The sequence below is a fragment of the Elephas maximus genome, chromosome 7, assembly GCF_024166365.1.
Source record: "Elephas maximus indicus isolate mEleMax1 chromosome 7, mEleMax1 primary haplotype, whole genome shotgun sequence".
NCBI classification, from domain to species: domain Eukaryota; kingdom Metazoa; phylum Chordata; class Mammalia; order Proboscidea; family Elephantidae; genus Elephas; species Elephas maximus.
Window position 1 is genome coordinate 85,487,340 of NC_064825.1, and position 24,973 is coordinate 85,512,312.

The 24,973-nt window shown below is 42.1% G+C and overlaps 1 protein-coding gene across 7 annotated transcripts in view; it reads right to left on the reverse strand.

Annotated features, from left to right (window-relative positions):
* Positions 1-1,723: 1,723 nt before the first annotated feature.
* Positions 1,724-24,973, reverse strand: part of MPPED2 (metallophosphoesterase domain containing 2) — a 199,608-nt gene continuing 176,358 nt past the window's right edge. For all 7 annotated transcript variants that reach the window (XM_049890781.1, XM_049890778.1, XM_049890783.1 and 4 more), the window contains 3 exons: positions 9,475-9,590; positions 6,038-6,151; positions 1,724-3,078 (listed from right to left, as the gene is read on the reverse strand). In XM_049890781.1, coding sequence (XP_049746738.1) covers positions 2,960-3,078; positions 6,038-6,151; positions 9,475-9,590 — 349 coding nt within the window. In that variant the 3' untranslated portion in view covers positions 1,724-2,959. The remainder of the gene's footprint in view (positions 3,079-6,037; positions 6,152-9,474; positions 9,591-24,973) is intronic.

Here is a 24,973-nt window from a genome sequence, read left to right on the forward strand (position 1 = left end):
TTGGTTTTATGGATTGTAAGGATGGTGCAAGATTGGGCAGTGTTTTGTTCTCTTGTACATAGGGTTGGTATGGGTCGGAATCAACTCAATGACACCTAACGCCAAGAACAACAGTGGAGTCAGGCAGATCCGATTTTGAGCCTTCCATTTTCCTTAGGGAAGTTAATTACCTTTTGGAACCACAGTTTCCTATGTATAAAATGGGGCCAATGCCACCCCCCCCACCCGCCCCCGAATGTTTAGTGAAGATTAGAAATAAAATGTGAGACGTGCTCAGAAGAGTGTCTGGTGATAGAAAAATAAAAGATGTCTGGTTTTTAAGAACTATTTTGAATGTTTCCTTGTTAGAAGGTCCAGTGGAGAAAGCCTCAGACCTCTGGTCAGTCTGCACTGCCTGGAGGCAATTCATGCACAATGGAATGGTGGACGGCTGAAGGAAGCTCCCTCTATGAGCTAGGCTATCTTTTCCTCTCTAGGTTTGGCAGACTGGGTTGCTTCCTGTCTCCACACAGTGGAATGCAATTTTATTAACTGCTTAGCTTAATTAGTGTCCAGACGTGCTCTCAAGGGCTGTTCGTGTACACTTGTCATCATGATCACCTGTCTCTGAAAAGCCTGCTTTTCCAGAAGTCTGAGCTTAGCTCCTCATATAGTCGCCAGGTGAAATTTCCCTTCAGCCCACCTCTCGCTCCAGTCCCCCATGAGGAACCTGAAGTTTGCACCCTCTTTACTGATATAACAAGTCAAAAGAGGGTTGGTGCTTGGAGTGGCTCCTCTGGCCCAAGTTAGACCACCCATCACAAAACCACCATCAGTTGGGAAGCTTGAGCACCAGGGGCCTCCTCTGCAAGCTCAGGCTAAGGTGACTGGCACAGGTTCTGGGGAGCATCTGAGACACTTAATAAATACTAACAACTGTCATAGTCTAAGATGATACACATGAGTTAGAGCTTGCAATTCTGGCCTAGAACATTCTTTGCTGGGACTGAAAATGAAGAATTCCTTTCAGAAATTACACCAAAGGATCTTCCATGGGTAGAAGGGAGATGCATCAGGATACACAATCCAGCAGGCATTGAGAGGTAGACTTTTGGGATAGGCTGCAGTTCAAGATCATGCCGCTTTTCTTCTATGTTTCTTCCAGAGGAAATGGAAACAATATACACAACTCCCCCCACCCCACCGTCCACCACCTCTGGCTGCAACAGCGTTTAATGGGCGGGCGTCATTAAAAAAACAGTAAGGGAGACATGGTGACTGCTCTTGGGGACAAATGAGGATGTGCAGTCATTACTCTACTATCAACTGTTTTCTCTCTACGCCTCCCCCCCCTCCACCCCAGCTACCATGCACATGGCTGCTACAATGTCTGCAACACTGACTGAACGGTCACTCTGTTCCTGTAGAAACTACAATGGCAAAAGATGAGAAGATCTTCACCCCCTGAAATCTACGGCAAGACAGATCACAGCCTGATGAAAAGAAAGAGTACACTGAGTGCCTTATCGATCTACCTGTCAACAGAGATGGAGGGTAATAAAAATTTATTGGAAATTAGGGGAATAAAAGTCACTTATTCTAATTCTTCTGGAAGAGATCACTGATGCTGCATAGAAATAAATCCCCTCTTCTACAGAACTAAACCATCATCCTCCCACCACTCAACCCTTCCAAACAGCACGAATTTAAAAATCTTGCAATTTTATTTGCATATAAAGGCCGCTAGATATAGAATATCACAATAAATTTAAAGAAACACTGCTTTCCTAAATTTCATTAACAAGGTAACATAAAATAGAATAAAGCTTAACAGCCTTTACAATGGGAAAACAGAAATGACTATTAGCGACAATATTTTGTGCTAGCGAAGATTGCATCGACACACAGTGCAAAATGGGAGGGAGGGAGAGGAAGTAAGAAGACAATTCAGGGTGTTTAAATAGAAAGGACAACTAAGCCTTACTTTAGTTAGCTTCCATTGCATCCATGTAAGTCTATACACACGCTTGCGACTGCACCTAGATTTAACTCAAGCTCTTTAAGACCTTGAGTTCTGAGAAAATGTGTCAGCTTCTTCAGACTTCTGATGTGCTGCTATACAGCGTCTCTTTGCAGTTGTACTGTCCTTGGCAATATTAAACTCCTAAATTATAATACACAAAAAATACTTATATATATAAATCCATATTGAAAAGGAGTCTGCACTTTTTTTTTTTACTGCATGAAATACCTGCTGTTGACAGATTCCATTTCCATATTTTTAAAGCTAAAATAATTTAAAAAAAGAAACAAACAAACAATGAGACCTAGTAGAACCACAGTATGGATCTCACTAGCTAAGCCATCCTTCAAACCAGGGCTGTTTTCTTCCCTTGACACAGCTTTCTTTATAGTGAGAGTGTGAAGTCCTTTTCCACATCTAGTTTCGTTGAGAAGATTGTTATATATTGGGGCCACATCTGCAAAAAAGAAGTATTTCCAAGAAAATAACAACAGGAAAAAAAAAATAATAAAATACTTCAAACAGTACTCAACCAGTTGTGCAAATCTGGGTGGTTTTTTAAAAACACTGTCTACCTGTTTTTTTTTTTTTTTTTCCTTTTTCTTCCAGCTTAAAGCATATTAAAATAAAAAATTTTTTATCACTTTTTTTTTTTTTTTTTAAAAAAAAAGCTTGGCTGTCCTTTGGCGAAGACTAACAATTTACAATGGCGTGGCCTTTGAGAAAACAGAAGTTATCTTACAAATTCACAATGCTCCTTTGATTTCAAATGGATGCCCCATTTAAAAAAAGAAAAATAAAGAAGAAGCACAACCTCTAGAATCGTTCATGTTGCTAGCAATTTACAAAAAGAACTTAAAGGATTTGGAAATAAACAAGTAAGAGAATGTAAATTTTATAATTAGAAAAATGGCAGTTTATAGACCTTTCCTCACATTCCAGTTGGGCGTTAGAGCTTCAGGAACCCTGTGGGTTTGGAAGGTCAAATATAATTGGAGGGTTGGTTGGTTGAAAGCTGACTGTACAAGTTGAGGCATTGATGTACGTCGTATAACCATCCGTCATGATGCCATAACCTGTGGGGAGAAAGTATTATACTTACTGTAATGTGTACAAATAATAGTGACTTAATCCAGGCCCATCAGGCAAGGAAAGCAAAGCAAAAATGTATTTGCCAGCGGGGCAGTAAGATGAAATTCAGTTGAGCCTCCCTGGACATAAAAGCTTTCAGGAGCTGTCACCTAATTTTATTCTTTTTTTAAAGGAACAATCCTCTACTTCAAAGAAGAGTGTTTTTTTTTTTTTTTTCCTTATTCAAACACTAAACCTGTGGGTGAAAGGGTGTGGTTCATTAGTGAGAATAAAGAAAAATATTTTTTTCCTCTTTTTAAAATATGATTCTCATTTCAAAGCCTTGTATTAACTAATAAGTTCGAAGGAACAAAATGAGTGACATGAGAAGCTCCCCAGACGCAAACACACCCAAACCCCAAATGAGTTTCCAAACAGTAATGGAGCGAAAGAACACTGAATTGGGAGGTGGGAGTTGGGGGTGCTCTGCTTCCTTATCTATGAAATAATCTCTAATAAGCGATTCTGTCTTACTTGAATTGTGTGGTGTTGATGCAGAGTCCTGTTTTATTCAAAAGCGTAACTAACCAAATGTCCAAGCGACACAAGAAAACATGAAACATCACTTTGATGTCCTAAACATAAAAAAACCCAAACCAAACCCGTTGCCACAGAGTCGATTCTGACTCATAGTGACCCTAAAGGACAGAGTAGAACTGCCCCCACAGAGTTTCCAAGGAGCAGTGGGTGGATTTGAACTGCCAACCTTTTGGTTAACACCTGAGTTCTTAACCACTGTGCCACCAGGGCTCCTTCCTAAGCATACCTGAACAACAACAACAACAAAAAACATTGCTGTGGAGTCTGTTCTGACTCATAGTGACTCTACAGGACCGGGCAGAACTGCCCCAGTTTCCAAGGCTTTATGGAAGCAGACTCTCATGGACCAGCTGGTATGTTCAAACCACCAATCTTTTGGTTAGCAGCTAAGCGCTTAACCACTGTGCCACCAGGGCTCCTTAAGCATGCCCGGACACTGGATCAATACTGATCTATTGAAGAAGGTTAAGGAACTTTTGGCTGGGTCTTTGGTATTTATTGTCTTCTCAAAAATTTTTAGTATGTTGAAATTTTTAACACGTTTGTAAATTCCCTGGATAACTTATATTTGCTGCCTTATAGTCTCTGAAAGAATTTCAAATTCTATGTTGTATCTGGCTCTTATGGCATAGAAAAATATACCCGTGGAAACAATAAAATTACCAGGACTTATATAAGGCTTTCCCCCTCACCCCCCTCATTTGCTAAAAATTCTCCAAGTAAGCTTGTGGAAGCTTAATGAGGGTCAATGGAAAAATCTCAAAAAGAAAAAAGGCATTTCAATGTGTACCATTTAGTTCTGGGGTCATAAAGTCTTGTTATCTCTCTCTATCAAGAGGTTGGTATTTGCCCTCTCACTGCCCCCTTCAGCTGTCTTAAGCAAATAAAATTGAGACAAGTTTATTTGAATATGATCTCCTCCTTTTTTAGCAAGTTTATTGTTTTGGGGCTTCAGTGGAATTCCCCAATTGTCAGCTTGGCCACTAGTTTAAAGCTAATTAATGATTAAAAAAAAAAAAACGATGAAATGCAAACTCATAGGCATCCTGCAAGAATTCAAACCTGTCTTCAAGACAACCGCCCCCAGAACAGGCTCCCATCTCTCTGCCTCCTCTCTCTACGCCCCTCCCCAATCATGCCTTAGTATGGTGCCCTCCTTTCCAGGGAGTACAGGCTCAAAGTCAGGGCAGGCTGAGGGCCCTGCTCTCTGAGAGTTTCACGCCTACTTTCCATGTGCTTAGCTGGTGCCTGTACTTGGGGTAAGCGGAATTTTCTCTGGCCTTTTTTTTTTTTTTTTAGTAGGATGATTTTCAACATGCTTTTTATTACTCTCCTAACCAGGAAGCCACTGGATGTGTGGGCTGTGGAAGGAAACTTTGTGTTTTTTTTTTTTTTTGCCTCATCAGGCACATAGCTCTAAACACCTCAACTTGTGCAGATTCATAAGTAACTCCAGACAGCAGTTATAAGCAGGAGATGGAGAGAACATGGCGGCTGCCTACTTAAAGACACCTGCTGCACACAAGCATGTGTGACTATGGGAGCCTGGCAGGGCCAGAAAACCTAAGGCTTGATGTCTGTCCAAAGGCCAAGTTACTCCTGGTTTGAAAAAGGCAGAGCGGACAAAGCCTAAAGCCCCAAAGGTTCTTTTGGGGACTTCAGGTTCTGTGAACTTGACTCAGCTTACCTTGAAAGGCAGAAAATGTCAACTGGACTAGTTCTTATTTAGGGAAGATTTAATTATTCTTTTTACCTCAGCCCAAACTAATAGTCCTGATGATTTCTAAAAAGTCTGAAATGGTTTTCTGAGGTTACTAAGGAAATGTCTACCTGTAAATGTACAGGTTTCGGCTACTTCATTGCATGTCTGAAGTTATTTTCAGAGAATGTCTTATCTTTCTGGATCTTTGTGTATATTCCATATGAAACATAACATTTACAGGTTGGAAGGGACCATGGAAATTATTTAGTCTAATACCCGGGCCATTTCTTCTAACTTTCTTAAAGAGAAAAATTTTCCATATTTACCTCAGAGTTGCTTTACAGCAGTGGTTATCAAACATTTCTCATCAGAGCCCCAAGATTCCAGAAGTTGCCTTGGGGAGGGCTGTGTTTGGGGTAAGATGTGCCAGACCTAGTTCCTACCCTCCACTCTGCTTAAAACAGGGCAGCTCCATATAAAATATTTATCACTGTTATCCACCCAGAGTTTCTTATAACACTTCATCTTATAAAAGGGCTCCACTGCTAAAAACAGTTTGAAAACCACTACTGCAGTTATTCCCACTTTTTCTAAGGTCTCCTCTTATAGAATGAGATCATCAGTAATGCCACATGCTGAGAATTCCTTTCTTCAGTTCTTACCTTCATGGATTCCACCAAACACGTGGAGCTTGGGCCGGACTCGCCTTTGGACTGTGTTTAACAGCTCCACGCAGCCCACTCTTTGAAGCTCCTTTGGAACCCAGTCTCGAAAACCTACGGGTAAAATGCAATCAATACTCTTAATTTTCTTTCTTCAGGTAAGGTTTCATTTAGACTTTCAGGAAGCCATAACTCACCAAAGGTTTATTACATTCTCTGTAATTCTAGCCTTTCCATTAAAGCTCACAATGGCTTTTAAGAAACTTTTCACTTGTCACTTTGTCTTCTTTAGGTTCTTGAATTTTTTTTTTGGTTTCCATTTTTTTCTTCCTGTTAATTAACCTTTTTTTTTTTTTCTTTCTGTAGGGGATTTGATTTATTCAGCCACAGGTTTCAAATCTTCTTCATGGGCTCAATGACACTTGTTCCCGGCAGTACCATATCTCTTTTCTCTCTCAATTCAGTTACTTTCTCTTTTTTATTATATCTTTCTTATAGCAGTTTACCTCTAAGATGATTCAAGTAAGAAGTCTTGGGAGGGGCTGCCTGTAAACTGGCCACAAGGTACTTTGTTCGCTTTAGATACACTGACTCTCAACCCTTGGTGATTCCTAATGACCAAAACTGGGGAAATCCAAGTACCTTTTCTACTCTCCTCACTAAGAATAGGCAACAACGTGACCCCCTGGTGGCATCCAGCAAGCCAGGGCTAAATGACTACTTTTAAAGTAAAAGCCACTTAGTTCTATGCTTAATGCAGAAAATCCATAAAAACTGACATCAATTATAGCAAAAGTCAGTTGTCTGGGTGATTATGGTCTGAAATGGAATCCATACACCTTTACAGGATGGGGTGTAAAGAAGGCAGATGGGACAAAACGCTAAATCGTAATCCATGGGAATCCATTCCACAGCTCTATTATTTTTATCTATTTAGAAATGATTTTTTTTTAGAAATGATGGGGCAGAAAGGAGCAGGCTAGCTGATTCCACCGTAGACATGAATATTTAGCATCTCTCTAAAGACATGCTACCTGGGACATGGGGGACTGGCCAGAGAGACTGAGAAGAATGTTCAATTGTTCAATGACAAAGAGTCCCTAGCAAACATCCAACCAGGGGTTTCAAACTTAATTAATTAGAGGAAAAAAATCCTTCATCCACAATGACTAACATATTCTCTCATAGATGTCATTTTTTTTTTCTTTTTTTTTATAGGGAAAAAGCATCCCATTTCATATATTAATAAAACCCATTGCCATACAGTTAATTCCGACTCCTAGCGACCTGAGAGGACAGAGCAGAACTGCCCCAAAGGGTTTCCAAGGCTGTAATCTTTATGGAAGTAGACTGCCACATCTTCCTCCCAAGGAGCAGCTGGTGGGTTCAAATTGCCAACTTTTCAGTTTGCTGCCAAGCGGTTAACACTGTGCCACCAGGGTTCCTTATTTCACATATAAGCACCTGAAAAAGGATCTTACTCAGGAGAGTAAAGTGCCATGGCACTGTGGCTTTCCTCACCAGCAGAAGAGAATTCAAGGCCAGTTTCCCCTCCATACCACATTGGCCCAAGAGTCAGGTTGGCAGTTCTAATCTATCAGCTGCTCCTTGCAAACCTTATGGGGCAGTTCTACTCTCTCCTACAGCGTTGCTATGAGTTGAAATCGACTCAACGGCAACGGTTTTTACCTATGAAAGCTTTGCCTGACTTTTTATTTAGGAAGTCTTTGAGGTAGATCTCATTCTACAGCCACTGTCTTGTCTACCCTGTGTTTATGACACTAGCCTCCCTGTTAAGAGTTATGGGATGTCTGATATCTACTTTCAAGTCTAGAATTCAGATTACTGTCACTTGCTTTGATACCAAATAACTTGATAACATTTGTCAATCGACTGTTCTGTTCAAAGGTATATTCTCCAGTCATGTAAATATGTCTAAGGTGAGGGTGTCCAAGTCCCTTACAACAACCAACCTAAGGGAAATCACACCTGTACCCCCAACTAAGCTGGTCCTGCAAAAAAATCAGTTGGCTGGAATGGTATCTCTGTAGGGTCGTCTCACTAGGTAGCCCATGCTCTTTTTAGTTAACAATTGAATGATTTAGCTGGTCTTCAGTAATTGAAAAAGAAGGAAATTTAATAATTATGACTTGACAAAGATAGGCATAATTTTTGGAAACACAGGGTAGGTGGGGGAAAAGCAAGAGGACGGTAACTCTGAGGCATTGCAAAAGTTGGGAAGTGCTCATCTTGTGCAAATTTGTACAATCTCCATGTCTGTAACAGAACTGGCTCCCCTTCTCTGGCTTTCCCCTGTCATCAAAATATGCCACCATAGCTCATACCCTGGTCCTCGTTTCCATTGTTTCTTTGTGAAACAGAGAACTTCCCTTGTTAAAGAAGGATAAGCAGCATCAAGTGGTTAGGAGGGGAAAATATCCACCAAGGTTAAATTCAGATTAGGGGATGAACGTTAGATTTTTATTCTCCAGGCTGACGGGGGAGGAAAGTAGCCTGGATAACACCACCAAAGCACAGGTAAAAATAAAAAATAAACTGTGAAAATCATTTGTCTTTATAGCATTTTTTCCCTCTCTCCAAACTAAGATGATCAAGAAAATTCATCCATTAGAAGCACACCATCTAAATTTCTGAGCACACCTTTGCTAGACAGGAAGGGTCCTGGCATGATGAATGCCGAATAGTTGGGATCAGGGTGGCAGCCCTGGTTGCAAAATTTTCTATGGCTAAGCCAAAGAGATAACAAGCTCATGGATAATTAGGGGATAATTACATAAATGAAATAATCATCTTTCGACCCATAATCTGGTATGTTTGAAGCACACTGGCAATATAAACCTGGACACAGGCTCAATGTGCCTATAGGATGAATGTCTTCAAGTAACTTTCAATGTAACTCCTTACTGGACAACTTAGCTGGAAAACAAAAAGAGAGAGAGAGAGAATTCTTTTCTCATTTAAATGTTAAACTTTAAAGCTCCTCTAGGTTCCAGCATTATATGAAAAAGGAAAATGAGCTCCTTTGAACACAAGTGTCCCTCATTTCAATGCCATTGAAAAGCCAGGTGAATGGGAGGTCCATTTCTTCCTTCCATTCCCCATCCCCACCCCCCTTACTCCAAAGTGAATACAGTTCTTAAAATAAATTATCAGGTTCAGAAGACTGTGGTGCTCCATATGCATTTGATTTTCCCTGACTCGACTAAATCAAAAAATTTAATTTCAAGAACACCTATAAGCCCAGCAGAACTGCTGAGTTTAATTATCATACTGGGCTTCTTTAAAGACATTGGCCTTTTTTTTTAATATATATTCTTTTTTTCTGAGGAAAATGATTGTGTCCCTGAAGCATTATTCATTATGCTTAGAAAAAAAGGCATCTTGTATGGCAGAAGGACGAGCCTTGCTTCACTCACCTAGAGGAGGTCCATGTGTCATGAGTATGTCGATGCCTTCAGGGATGAGATTCCACTTGTCCAGCAGAGACTGACCTCTGGGTAGGTTAAAGCCCCATCCATTAAACCACGGGGTCCTTTGGGGGGAGATAACACACATGGTATCAGGCCTGCAGAGCCACATTTCTGCTCTGCACTATTTCCCACTCACACATTCCCCCACGGTAGGCGCTATTCTCCTTTTGATGGTTGCCCCTGGTAGCAGGATGCTTTTTTGTTGACTGCTTCAAAACCAATCCATTTGAAAACAAATGCGGAGCCTATGAATTGTTCAACTAGAAAGGGGCATAGGACCCCTTACAGGGGAGACTTTCCCAGTAGATCTTTATCCGAATCTTGACAATGCTTTGTCTTCGCTCAAGTTTTAGTGCTTCCTAAGATGCCCAGCCCAGATCCAAAGCATTCTATCCTTTAGAAGTGCTTTAGAGCCCTGGTGGTGCAATGGTTAAGAGCTTGGGTGCCAACCAAAAGGCTGGCAGTTCAAATCCACAAGCCACTCCTTGGAAACCCTATGGGGCAGTTCCACTCTGTCCTCTAGGGTCACCATGAGTTGGAATCGGCTTTATGGCAACAGGTTTGGTTTTTGGTTTTTGGTTTTAGAAGTGTTTCAGAGGTAAGAGATTCCATCAATGCTCCTTTTTTCTCTCCGTCACTTTGGAATCTCTTCACCAGAAAGATTCTTACTAAAGTTCCTGGAAAAAAGGACAAGCTCTCTAAAGGAAGAACAAGATGTTTTGAATACCCTGGACTGGGAAGTCTGAAAATAATACGGGGACTCTGAAAAGTGAGAAAAGGCACAGTGAACACAAAACAAATGAAATTTTTCACCAAAGGATGATTCTGGGGACATTCCTGGTCACTCTGAAATCCACACCCATAGTGGATGTGAGCATTTCACCATCACAGGAACCTCAGCGTCAGGAATGTGTTCCTGAGATTGATGTCATATATAAAGGAAACGGGTTCTTCGTCCATCTGATGAGCATTTCTAATTGGAGCTAAAAATGTCTCTATCATTATAATGATGGGAGATTGATTAATTTTTCTCTACAAGTACTGCAGTCTAAATTCTATCAGAACAAAGCAGTTCCTAGTGTTTTTCTATTCCCAGTCACCTAGATATAACCATTATTCTTTGAAACTGACTCTGTTGTGTTCTTTAGGAAAATTCCAATTTGCTAGGGAATACATGGTTGATTTTCTTGCTATGCCCAACTTTCCCCTTCAGCTTAACCTACCTGTCCATGCCTACTGAAAGGGGGAACCCTATGTTCAAGGTGATCTCAACTTTATCAGTCACAGCCAATTAGACAGGGTATACCACTTATTCAAATCCAGGCATTGGCCAGACTAATCTGATTTCTCAAGATTTGAACTCAAAAACACTGACACAACATTCATCAGGTGGTGGGTATGTACAATCAAGGCCAGGGTTGGAAGGATGGCAATTCAAAGCCATGTGAAAATCCAACTTAGTGGTGAGAACCTCAGTTCAAACTGAGGTGGTTAAGATAAACAGTTTTGATACATATGAGACTGTGTGACCCTGGCTAGAAGAAGGGAAACCAAGAAAGTATCTGACTTGCTTCTTAATAATTTTCTAAGTCCTTAAGTCATTCTAGGGGACTTGTAAAAATAATAACAATAATAGTAATTATACGGCACTGGGTGGGGTTATAGCTATCTTTAACTGAGTACTTACTTACAAGTTGAAATTGACTCAACAGCAATGGTTTTGGTTTTTGGTTATTTTTACTCTGTGCCAGGGACTATTCTCAGCGCTTTATCTGTATTAATTTGCATTGCATATGTATTTATATTATTAGGTTTACCACATTAAACACATTTAACCTGGTAAGGCTGACTCCATTTCTCCACTAGGATGAGGCGACCATTGCATCTCCCTGACCAGTGACTGGTTTAGGAATATGTGTGTATGAACCAAGCTGGGCCAATGAGAGTCATCCTTAGGATTTTTCGGGTGCTACCTACAAAAAAAGTCATGTTCTCCTCTCTGGGGTCCTCAGTCTTGGGAACTATGTAAGCCTGAAATTGCCTCGGGATCTATCTTAGCCAACATGCAGATGGTTCCTGCTTGAGAAGCAAACCACCAAAAAGAAAGACAACAGAGTATGTCCTAGTGACACTGGTAGCTATCTGGATACAGCTGTGCCTAAAGCCAACTCACATGTTTCCTTCCAAGCAAGTGAGCCAATGAAATTCTTTTCCTCTTATTACTTAGATCTGTTTCTTACAACTGAAAGAGTCCTAATATATTTGATTATTATATTTAGCATAAAAATGACCTATTACCTTTCGAAGGCCAGTGTAGCAGGGGCAGGGGTTTGGAGACCATGGTTTCAGGGGACATCTAAGTCAATTGGCATAATAAAATGTATTAAGAAAATACTTTGCGTCTCACTTTGAGGGGTGGCATCTGGGTTCTTAAACGCTAGCAAGCAGCCATCTAAGATGCATCAATTGGTCTCAACCCACCTGGATCAAATGAGAATGAAGAACACCAAGGACACAAGGTAATTACGAGCCCAGGAGACAGAAAGGGCCACATGAACCAGAGACTACATCATCCTGAGACCAGAAGAACTAGATGGTGCCTGGGTACAACCAATGACTGCCCTGACAGGGAACACAACAGAGAACCCCTGAGGGAGCAGGAGAGCAGTGGGATGCAGACCCCAAATTCTCATAAAAGACCAGACTTAATGGTCTGGCTGAGACTAGAAGGACCCCGGTGGTCATGGCCCCCAGACCTTCTGTTGGCCCAGGACAGGAACCATTCCCGAAGCTAACTCTTCAGACATGGATTGGACTGGACAATGGGTTGGAGAGGGATGTTGGTGAGGAGTGAGCTTCTTGGATCAGGTGGACACTTGAGACTATGTTGGCATCTCCTGCCTTGAGGGGAGATGAGAGGGTGCAGGGGGTTAGAAGCTGGCGAAGTGGACATGAAAAGAGAGAGTGGAGGGAGAGAGTGGGCTGTCTCATTAGGGGGAGAGTAACTGGGAGTATGTAGGAAGGTGTATAAAATTTTTTGTGTGAGAGACTGACTTGATTTGTAAACTTTTACTTAAAGTACAATAAAAGTTATCAAAAAAAAATGACCTATTACCTTGGTAGGTAGAATAATAGCCCCCCAAATATGTCCACATCCTAATCCCTGGAACCTGTGAATATGTTCCCTTACATGGGAAAGAAAAATTAAGGCTACAGATGAGATTGTTCATTGGCTGACTTTAAAATAGGGAGGTTATTCTGGATTATCTGGATGGATCCAATGCAATCATGAGGGTTATTAGGTGCAGAAGAGATAGGAGTGATTCGACATGAGAAGGGCTCAACACGTTTTTTGTTGGCTTTGAAGATGGAGGAAGGGGACCACAAGCCAAGGAATGTGGGAAGCCTCTAGAAGCTAGAAGAGGCAAGGAAGTGGATTCTCCCTTAAGAGCCTCCAAAAAGGAACCACCCCTGCCAACACCTTGTTTTAGCCCTTCAGACCTGTGTCAGACTTCTGAACCTCAGAACTGTAAGGTAATAAATTTGTATTGCTTTAAATCACTACATTTGTGGTAATTTGTTACAGAAGCAATAGAACACTAATACAGTGCATGAATTATCTAACGATCTGGCTATAAATACAGGGACCATGATGGGCACTGTAGCATATGTGCAATCAACATAGCCCCTCCACAGCCACACTGCCTTGCTCAGCCAGATGCAATGCTTTGGTTTCCTTTGAAGAGAAGGCAGTGCTCACTTCCTTATCCCAGTCCACTGGGGAGGCACCAGGTACCATAGGCCTGAGGATAATGCCAGGTAGGCCTTTTCAGAGCTCAATCAGTCTGTCTTGCTCTCTCTTGTCTTCTAGGACTCCCTGCCTCCAGGTTCTTAAACATTTTCATTAGAGTCTAAAATCGTGCTTCCCAGTCTGGAATGCCCATCTTTCCCCCTCATTTTGCAGCGACCCTCTTCCAAGATTTGCCTGAAAAGTAAATAGGGAAAAAAATCAGCAAGTTCAGAGCCCAGTGAAAACTCAGTGAGCATTTTGGCAAGAGAGAAAGAAAAATAAGCAAAAACATCTGTTTTCCTAGATTTTGAAAACAAGCTTCTGGGCCTATGGTTCCTGTCTGGATGGCAAATAAAGAAGGGTTTGAAAGAGTCCCAAGCACACCCAAGTAGCTGGTACAATGAGGGGCTCTGATTTCTCTGTCATAGTCTGTCTGAGGGCCATCAGCCTCTGGACCCCCAGGACATCCCAGGGGCTCTCCAGAGTCAAAGGCACAAGAGTTAAAGCTTTTTCACTCTTTCCAGTTTTCTCTCATGATTTTTTTCTTGGAAACCCATAGCCCTATTTTCCCCAAGGAAATGCTCAGTTTTCTAAGTGCTCTGTAAAAGGTTAAGGACAAACCCATAGTCTACAGATACGCAAAATCTCATTTGGTTAATGTTAAGCTTGTGACAAAATCCAGAAGTTTCCAAGTTAAGGGTAAAGTTTAAAAAAGTTTAGCTTTTATTTAGACCCAAGACTGTATATGTGTGAGAAGGAAGAGGGAGAAAAAGTAAATGACAGGAGAAGGAACATTTATCTAATGCCTGTGATGTTTTACACAAATTATTTAATTTAAATCCTTACAACAACCCTCTATTTTTAGATAAAAATTTGGTATCACCAAAGGTCAGTGATATGAAATACCTCGTCCATGTTCCCAGGACTAGGAAGTAGTGGAGCCAAGATTTGAACTCAGATATGCTGGCTCCAAAGCCTGTGTTCTTTCCTTGTGCAATGCTGAACTCAAACATTCTAGCCCAGTTTCAGTTCTGACTCTTCATATATGTAAAGTAAAAACAGGGCTGCTCCCTACAGTCTCTCGGGTTGTACGCTGTGCAACTCCAGGGGGGTGTCATGGAAGAGTGAGGTGAAGTGGCCCCTCGTAAAATCACACTGTTGCTTCAATAATGTCGGTACGGCCTTTCTAGGGTGATTTCCACTCCTCTAGAACCTCCAGGTAAAGTCTTTCCCACAAGATAGTGGCCAGGCAATGGAAAAGGCAGCTCTGTGATAGGTTCTGGAATTATCCCAGCACAGCATAATACATAGGGCATAGAGAAGTTAGGATTTGTGTGCTAATTCCCATTCCGGCATCGATTCACTAACTCACATGGATCTTAGATGAGACAACCACACTCTCTGGGCTGGTTTCCTCATCTGTGAAATGAAGGAGTGGGTGGACTCGATTATTGGATTCAAAGTTTACATTTAAGTTGTAGGTATCTTTTTTTTTTAGGTTGTAGAAATCTTATGCAGAAGCCCAATACACAAAGCAGGTGAACTGTTGGGGGACAGGGAAAAACTGATTGGGAGTCTGGCTCACTCACTCAGCCCCTCCTCCTTCCTAACCCCTGTGCACTCCCCAGGCCTCTGAGCAGAGCTAGCAAAACCTGGCACTCAATGATCCCTTGATGAGTTGTAAAAATTCTGACATTCTGTAATTCTGTGCAGATTATCAATGCTCTGAGTAAGTGCTGGGAATCGCTCTCAGTGAATTACCTAAATTGCTTATGAGGGACCAAGTCCAGGGTAGGAGAAATATCTGCACTGAGCAGAGACTGAATGTGTCAGTATCAATGAATAATGGTTTACCCAGTACAGTTTCAACCTGAAACATGAAACCCCAGCAGTGAGCCCATCAGGGTTCACTGGAAAATACGTGCAAGGCCAACCTCCAGAGCCCCACAATGGGTTTTGTTCTGTAGCAATGGGGGGTGAGGGGGAAAGGAGGAGGCAGGAAACCAAGGGAACAATGTCTATTGCCTTGGCCAAGGACTTAATAATTAGCTGTGACTAACAAATACCACATGGGAACCAACTTGTAAGAAAATATCTCACAAAGCACCCCACTGCCAGTGGACCAATCCGAGCATACAACCCATCTCCTTACAGAGAGCAATTAGAAAACCCTGCAGGAAGGGGAGCAACTCCATCTGCCTGAAGCCTCTCGATAAAAACTCAGATGGAGGGAAGCTGGGATACTTTCAAGGCTCCCTCCCCTTTGCTCTCTAAAATTAGAGGTGCTTAGTGTCTCCGGACTGAGGCTCTAGGGGCAGGCACTGAGGGAGTTAACATGGGCAGGATCTGTTCCAAACAATGTCAATACAAAACAGGTTTTCTATATGGAAGCAGTTGAGATGAAATCGCCGCAAAGGTCATCTGTGTTTGCAGTACACTGTGCAGTGGTGCAGGCAGAAGGGAGCTGCTGGGCCATAAATCCAAGGGGTGGACAGGTGAATGGCTGTTTACTCTCCCACAAACTCCAGTGGGGGCTGGGCACGCCCTGGGAAAGTGGGATTTGGAAACGTGAAGTTGGCGCTCGTTCTGCTTGATGGGTCACTCAGGTTCACAGCCCTGGTGTTGGTCACCGTCCACAAATTCCCCATGCCAAGGCCCTGGGAAGCTACCTCAGAAAGACTTGAGACTCTTTTATTAATACGGTCCCCCCAGGGACCTCCTGCAAAGATGATGGCATGGAAGTTCTGGGGTAGGATTCACCAGGGCTTCTGCGGGGAAGCTGCGCACTTAAGAGCTGCATCCTGGCAGTGCCACTTAGAACTATGGGAACCCGGGGGTTCCATAAAAGTTGGCGGTTCTTGGAGACAGTAGTTATAAGCAAGGATCATGGAGTCAAACAGTTCCAGCCCCAAGTCTGCCGCTTCCTGATGCCTCTAAACCTCAGTTTCCTCTTCTTTCAAAAGGAAACAGAATGTCTGCCTATGTGGGTAAAGTGAGATCATATATGTAAAACATTATGCAGAGCACTGGCACAGAGTAAGCGCTAATGTGCACCTCTTACGCATGATATATATTACGATTTACATATATGTGTACACACACACACACACGCAAGGTTCTTAATGCTATTATTTTTTTCTCTCTAGAATTTCCCAAGTAATGGCTCATCAAATCATACTTTTCAGCTTCAGACTTTTGAAAAGTTCCCAATGAAATGGCAAACATTACTAGATGGCTAGACAGAGCCTGATGTCCTCTAACTGATTAGTTATTAAAAGGCACTTCCTTAGTTCACTTTTGAGTGGAAGTTTTTCTGAAAGGCACTCAGTCACTCGCTCACTGGCTCAGTCTTGCAGAGACAATTCTGTGGAATGTGAGAGCACAGGGCAAAACGGTTAGTCAGGGCTGCTTAGCCAGCTGGTACAGGTGGTTAGATTTTGACAAGATCTTAAGTTGAGGAAGTTCAGGGAAGGGGTTACTTTAGGTCCTTGGAATATTCATAATAGGGGGCTGGGAAAGGTTCACTAGAAGAATCTACAAGCTACTAATTAAGGCCGTCACCGCTGCCTGTACCTCCACTAAGCAAAACTCAGAAACCAGGGGCCAATTTTCACATATTCTTTCTGTTTTAAATGGTGGTCCTTCAGAATTTCAGCCTTCTTCATGCCTGGCACCCCCAGCCCCCCAACAGCCCCCTCTCTGACCGCACGTCACACCAGGTCCAAAAGAAGCTAATATAACCATCGCGGGTTAAAATCACACTGCACTTCATAGCGCCTTTCACATGCCATGAAGTTGTCATGATAATTCCTGATCTCTGGCTCACCTGACAGCTCAGCCCTCCCCTGACTGCAAAGTGTCCCCATCAGTTAGAAAGAGCAGTTACCCTGGCACCAGATGTGTCATCCTGAATATCCAGATGAAAGGCAGACACCTGCCCCGTTCCCCCTCCTCGTCTCGTCTTCCCTTCTTAACTCTGGATTTTGTTTAAGAAGCTAACCTTCTCCCCACAGATTCTTCCACCTGGCAGCCTGGAAGTTTCTCTTCCATGCAATTAAAAAGATCTCTTGCATTAGCCCACAGAGCAACTTCACACCTCGTGCAGCAAAGAGACAGGAAAACCAATTGACATTGCTAGGAGAGGGAGGGAAATCTTAACTTCCTGGCAAGCTGTCTGGGAAGCCCGCCTGGCCCAAACCACCCGCCCATCTGCCTCCACAGGGCTGTGCCGGCTTCGCTTGCACCAGCTGTCTAGTCCCATCTCTTCACTATGACTTGCTGGCTTGGTCTTTCATTACGAAGTCCTGGGGCCGAAAAGAGACATTGTTTTGATAGAGAGCAGGTCTGAGTGAATAATGTGGTCTGAGTGCTGTGGACAGGTGAGGGACAGATCATACCTGAGATCATCACCTGAGGCCTTTGAGCTACTCACTGGGGCTTCGTAAACTAACGCAGTAGTCTTTACAAACACACCAAGTGTGTCTCCTTTTTGAAACTAGTAAGGAAGAGGTGTCAGAATTAAGCCTCTGTTACCATTTTCCTTTCCCCTGCTGGAAAGGAGGTAGTGTAAAGCAGAGTTCGTTTCGGGAACTAAGAAGAAACAAAAGAGAACAAAGCACTATGACTTGTTTTCAAACTTGGTATGCCTTGAATTATTACAAATGGGACTGTGTCTGCCTAGCCCTCCTATAGTTGAGCTGCCTTTAATCTTGTAAACCAATGCATCAAAGAACCGGCGGATTTTCAATTGTTTCCCACCCACAGCGCTGTGAGGAGACTCTGCCCGTCCATGACGCAGAGTCTGATTGGTGGAGGAAAGACCATGGCAGGACTCCTGCCTCAGTGGGCAGGTTCAGCAGATTTTGGACATGCCCTGGTGCTCAGAGTGGCTCCTTGTTTTGTAGGCTAAGGGAATCAGAAGACTAGTGTCTTAATTTGCTAGGGTGCCAATCCTGGAGAGAAAAACCTGGCAATCTGCTCCTGTAAAGACTACAGCCTAGAAAACCCTATGGGGTAGTTTTAACATGTCACATGGGATAAGTATAAGTTGAAATTGATTTGACAGCACCTAACAACAACAGCCATACCAAAATACCACAAAGTGGGTGGCTTTAAAGAACAGAAACTTACTTTCTCACAGTTCTGGAGGCTAGAAGTCCGAGTTCCAGGTGTGGCTCTAGAGGAAGGTCCTCTCTTTCTTGTGTTTTTCAGCTTCTAGTACCTGCCAGCAATCCTGGGCATTCCTGAACTTGTGGATGCGTCTGCCTCCACCGTCACATGGTGTCTTCTCCTGTGTCTGTCTGTGTCTGTACTCACTCTATAGGGCACCACCCAGAAAGAACTAGGCTTAGGACCCATCCTACTCTGGGTGATACAAATGGGTCTGAGTCCACCAGAGGTGCCTCAGATGAAAAGCTTGGTGATCTATTCCCAAACAATCAGCCATTGAAACTCTATGGAACACAATTCACTTTGAAACACATGGGGCTGCCATGAGTCAGAGCTGATGGAACAGGTATGGTCTGGTATGACCTACTTAACATAACAAAAGAAAACCTCTACTTTCAAACAGGATCACATTCACAGGTACAGGGGTTATGATGTCCACTCATACATTTTGGGGGACACAACTCAATCCATAGCAACTAGGCGCCAGGGTGCTCTTGGTTAGCAAGGGCCAGTCGTGCTCAGACTCGGGACCTGGACTAGAGGAAGGGCCTTGAACTGGGCCTCCTGCAATGGGACCTGGATGGATATATAACCCCTGGCAGGTAGAATTACACAAAAGAAAGTCATGACACCCACTCTCCAGGATTGAAAAGGGAAAGAAGGGCTCAATAGATGGAGAGTAGCAGAGAAGTAAGGAAAAGATGCATTCATTTTTCCTCATCTAAGGTTTTTCAATGCCCGGTATGTGCCAGGGACTAAGCTTGGCCATAGGGAAGCATGGATAATAAGCCCGAGGCCCTGTCTTCCTGAAACACTTGGTTACTGGGATGAAGCCCAGTGAGCATGGGCTCAGTAAGGTAGTTCTGGGCCATGTAATCGTTCAATAGATTGGACCTGGACACCTGGTATGAGGCAGGTTCTGGCAAGGTAGGTGCTATGTATACAAGGTTGAATACAGTTTCCAGGACAAATCTGTGGCCAGCTGTTTCTCAGGTTCCAGATAGAAACCTTTAAACTGGGGCCTTCACTTCTAAGTAACTGAATTTTAGAAGGGTTTGGGGGATATCAGAATGATATGAGAATTGATCCAGCAATTGCAAGGGTAGGCTGCCTCCCCCCAGCCAGGAGGTAACCTGGGGCAGCTTGGCTGGACTTTGGGGTGAAGTCTCCTTACATTTTCTCCTGCACACTCCTTAATAAAACTTTGCAGCTGAAACCAGGACCACAAAGCACAAAACCATATCCCACTAGAAACAGCCTGTGAGGGCAGCAAGTGTCACATGCTTGGCTGGCTCCAAAGCACAGGACAAACAGAGCAGGTGAGGAGGTGGGAAGACTGCCAAGTACTCAGGAAACTGGGCAGAGAGCACCTGTGTCTTGTCCCTCCTGCCCCGCCCCAGACACGTTATAGGAACCAAGCAGGTAGACAGCATTTTTCTAACCTAGGTCTTCCAAAAGAGTAAGAAAAAGAGGAAAGGTGGGTTCAGAATTGGCTGGCATTTGACCTGCTACATAGCAAACTCTCAAGAATTTATGTCAGGAGATGATGAAATTTCTGTCCCCCAAAAAAGACTAATACAAAATTTTATAATGTTTGGTTGAATTTAGAATGTTTGTGTGTGTGTGTTGGCACACATTTATATTGTTAAATCTGATTTTCTTTGCATGCTATTTAATATAGTGGGTCACAAGAGGGACAACAGGTGGGAAGGACTATGCTGGTAAGAAAATCTGCCATCTGAAAGATGGATCCAAAGAAAATAATCGACAAGAACACAATAAAATACAATGCAGCCATTAAACCTAACAACGTAAACTGAAAGCTCCATGACTTCAGTCCAGGTCACCACTGTGTCCCCAGCACCTGGCACAGGGCAGACATTTAATTATTTGTCAACTAAATTGAATTAAGAATGAGGTTTCACGAACAGTTTGTGACTGTATGTGGAGATGTGTGTTCCTTGATAGTCAGTGGAAAAGCGAAGCGTTAACCTGTGTTATTGGTATGAATTTGAGTATGTAAAAAATGCTTAGAAAAAAAGAAACAAACCAACATGCTGAAGGAGTGCCTGCTGTCACCTCATGGTGAATGTTAACATTACAAATATTAGCATCATCAACCCCTTGGGTTTTGTTCCCTAATTTATCTTCTTCGTATCGCTACAAAGTTTACCTCCTCTCCATTTTCCAGGTTTAGAATGTAGATGCTAAAGAACTGAGAGGATCCATCCCAAACCAGTGGACAATGGCATCCAGATATAAGCGGGCCAGCTTAGGAAAACAGGAAGTGCACTGAGTTGGAGTTAGAAGAGGTAGGTTCGAGCCCTGACTCTTCTAACTTAACTTGCTGTGTAACCTTGAGCAAGTTGCTTGACTTCACTGAACTTCTGTTTCCTTTGCTAAAAAATGGGGATTACAATTCCTACAAAGCTTTCATGGTTGTCAAACAAATGCCTGAATAAGCGAGTTGCAAATAAAAAGAGAGTGCCTTCTGATGAAGTATCTCCTAGTTCCCATGTCACTGGTTGTCTGTGTTGCCTATTTGTCCCACTTGAAAAGCCTGGAAGGATTTGGAATAAATGACAAGTAGGTAAGATGTAAGTTAAAGTGCTAGCCCCCATTTATCTACCGTTTTAGCTCTAAATGACTAGTTTTAGTAAAGACCGATTTAGTAAAGCCAGAAAATGGTAACTGCAATCAGACAGGACATACAAGCAGAGGAATGCCTGAAAAGCTTGAGTTGCCCCTTCAATTCAGAGGTCAGAGTAAGCCACAGAACTGGGTGTCTCCCTGGCTGTGTGCTGGCCAACATATATTATTAACCGGGCTCAACAAGCATTACTGAGCACCTTCCACTGCAGAGCACTTGCAAGGCGCTCCAGAGGTATCTAAATACAATGCGAAACAATGTCCCCCCTTCACCCACCTGCCCTCTGGTCAGGATAACAAGGCAGTCACAGACAAAACTGTTCTTTCTCTGCCCATTAAAATTCTACTGAGCCCTCAAGGCTCAACTCAAATATATTTTCCACAAAAAGCTTTCGCTAGTCTCCCCAGTCTTTCACTTAATCCTTATTTGTGGATTTACCATATTCTGCGTTATTTGAGTTTTTTTTTTTTTTTTTGGTTTCTATTTCTTTTTGTTGTTTGTTTTTAATTTATTTCTCACCTCATTCCAACAATTATTTCAGTCAAAGTTGTGTTATAGGTATGTCTGTCTTTCTCAATGGATTGTAAGTAAACCCCATTGCCATCAAGTCAATTTCAACTCACAGTGACCCTATAGGATAGGGTGGAATTGCCCCATAGGGTTCCCTAGCTGTAATCTTTAGGGAAGCAGACTGCCACATCTTTCTCCCACGGGGCAGCTGGTGGGCTCAAACCACCGACCTTTTGGTTAGCAGCCTAGCACTTAACAAATGCGCTACCAGGGCTCCTTGGATAGTGAGTATGTGCTATTCAACTTGGTGCCCCCCAAATCTAACACAGTGCCTGAGACAAAGTAAATGTCAGGAAAATATTCATAATAATGAAAATAGCAAGACAGTTTAGAATGAGTGCCCAAGGGAGTGATCCAGATATGTGTGATTGGAGGTTAGGATGAGGGAAGACAGATTAATGTTTGGAGTTTTAAAAGGCGAAGGTCATTTAAAAATAAATATTGGATTACATGTATCATAGGCCTGTGCTGCCCAATATGAGAGCCACTATGTGACTACTACTGAGCCGTGAAATGTAGCTAGTCTGAACTGAGATGTGCTGTGTGAATACACACCAGGTTTTGGATACTCTATACCAAAGGTTGGCAGTTGTAATCCACCAGCCGCTCCTTGGAAACCCTATGGGGCAGTTCTACTCTGTCCTATGAGGTCACTCTGAGTTGGAATTGACTGCAACAGGTTTGGTTTGGTTTTTTTGTTATCCAAAAAGAGAGTGTAAAAATATCTTAATAATTTTTATATTAATTACATGTTTAAATAACATTTTCGATATACTGGGTTAAGTATGTTATTTAAAGTGAATTTTACATTTTAAAAAACTTTTTAATGTGGCAGTCAGAAAATTTACAATTGCATACATGGGGCATGTTATATTTATATTGGGCAACACTATCCCAGGCCATTCAGATGTTTGTACTCTGTTGCAGTAATCACTGTTTAAGGATTATATCCTAATGAAATAATCCAAATGCAGGTAAAAATGTTATGCACAAAGTTGTTCACTACAGTGTTCTTTATAAGAGGAAAATATTAGAAACAATTATATCCGAAACTCTGCATAAATCAGGAATGGTTAAGAAAATTACCATTAGTGGAATATGCAATGAAACTGTGTATAATGCAAACATAATTTATGATAATTAGGTAGCAACACAGAAAAAACTCTTAAGACGTAAGAATATTTCTTGAAAAGTCAACCTACAGTGCACATGGCACAGAACGTATGAATCTATATACAATTGGCACATAGGCATGTTCATTCATGCACTCACCACACATTTGCTGAACCCTTACTGCACATCAGGTTCTGTTTTAAGGCAAGATAAGAGCTGGAGAAGAATGGGGCTGGGGAAACAGCCAGGTAAACACAGACCATTGTATGTCAGAATGGAAATACATCCAATGGTGAGATGGCCCTGTGTAGGAAGTCACACCTAAGGTTTCCTGGAGTGAGTAATGGCTGGGAAGATGTGAAGAAAAACAGGAAAGTTATTCTTCTGGTAGGGGGTGCATACGGGTTTTCCCTCGAGTTCTCAAGCTTTCTTTACTTTTATGGTGTGGATTTTTACAATAAAAACGCAGGCTAGAGACCAACATCTAACTGAAGAAGGAGCTGTCAGCTCTACATTCAGCCTCTGGGACAGTGAAGGGGTTCAGCGTGGCTCAGTGTTGGCTCAGTGAGGAACCACGTAGCCCTTAACAGACCTGGACCTGAATGGTACTAATACTTCCAGAGGTGGAAACTTTGGCAAGTTGCTGCACCTCTCTGAGCTTTAGTTTTCTTATCTGTAAGATGGGGGATAATAGCAGTTATCTACATCATCGATACACTGTTCAGAAAATTAAAGAAACAACTCATGTAAAGTTCTTAGCAGAGTACTCGACACATAACCAGATCAAACCAAGCCAGTTGCCATCAGGTAGATTCCGACTCACGGCGACTCCATACCTGCAGAGTAGAACTGTGCTCCATAAGGTTTGCAAGACTGTGATGTTTTGGAAGTAGATCGCCAGGCCTTTCTTCTGAGGCACCTCTGAGTGGGTTCAAGTGGACAATCTTTCAGTTAGTAGTCAGGTACTTAACCTTTTCCACACCCTGGGACTTCTGCTCAGTACATAATAAACACTGAATAATATTGGCAATATTATTATTATTAAGGGAATAGCATAATCCACAATTGACTGGGATACTAAGGTAGAAGAATGAAGCCCACCTGCTGCCTTCACTACATTCTAGTTGTACTGGGCCACTTTCAGCTTCTAGAATCTTCTAAAGCCATGAAATTTACTCAACCGAGGTTTCTTCCTATTTTTTTAATGCCTTGAAGGATGATACAACTGTAAAAGTTCTATATAATGTAATATTAAAATAACTTAACCAGAAGAACTATATAAATTTGCTCTCACTTAGCAACATAACTCTTCCAAAAGCTAGACTGCACCCTCATTTCGAATTCCACTTTTTTTTTCCTTCAGGATGTTACTCATTTGGTTCCAATCTACTCAAACTCAGAATATTAAGCACAATTTATCAATCTTCAGGTGACCACCCATTAGTCAAAAATAAAACCAAGTCAATTGTTTTGTTGTTTTTTAAAGTGCTCCTGATGAATTTAGGGAATCTTTAAAAAGAAACGTGGTATTTTGCTGATAGTCCTGCTCTTTCTCTCTTATTACCAAGCAAGTTTGCATGAAAATAGACTCTTTGTTTTATAAATAGAACATTATTCAAGGTTTTCTAGAGATGTCTGCTAAAAATAAAGAGGCTTAGAGTTTACTTCTCCATAGCTTTCAAAACAAAACAAAAAAGCCTAAGCTTAACTCAAAGTGTTATATTTCATTTTCGAAAGGTGTTTTTTATGTGAGCTGGGTCTGATTTCTTGAAATGAAAACTTCCTAGAAATTAAATTTCCTATGTTTATATAGGAAACCTTGGTGGCATAGTGGTTAAAGAGCTACAGCTGCTAACCAAAAGGTCAGCAGTTCAAATCCACAAGGTGCTCCTTGGAAACCCGATGGGGCAGTTCTACACAAGGTGTGCCTATGTAAAGTAATGACACCATAGTGTTTTGATTTTTTAAAACACATGCCCAGGAATGAATACATCTGAATTATGTTATCCTTTCACCATATAAAATACTTAGAGGATTCCCCTTTGAAAACCATTTACTTTGAGGAGTACAATAGTCCCTTGGATGCGTAAGTTTTAGGTTATTTGCTCCTAATCAACAGCATTACTTTCAAAATGAACCCATCGGTCCTCAAA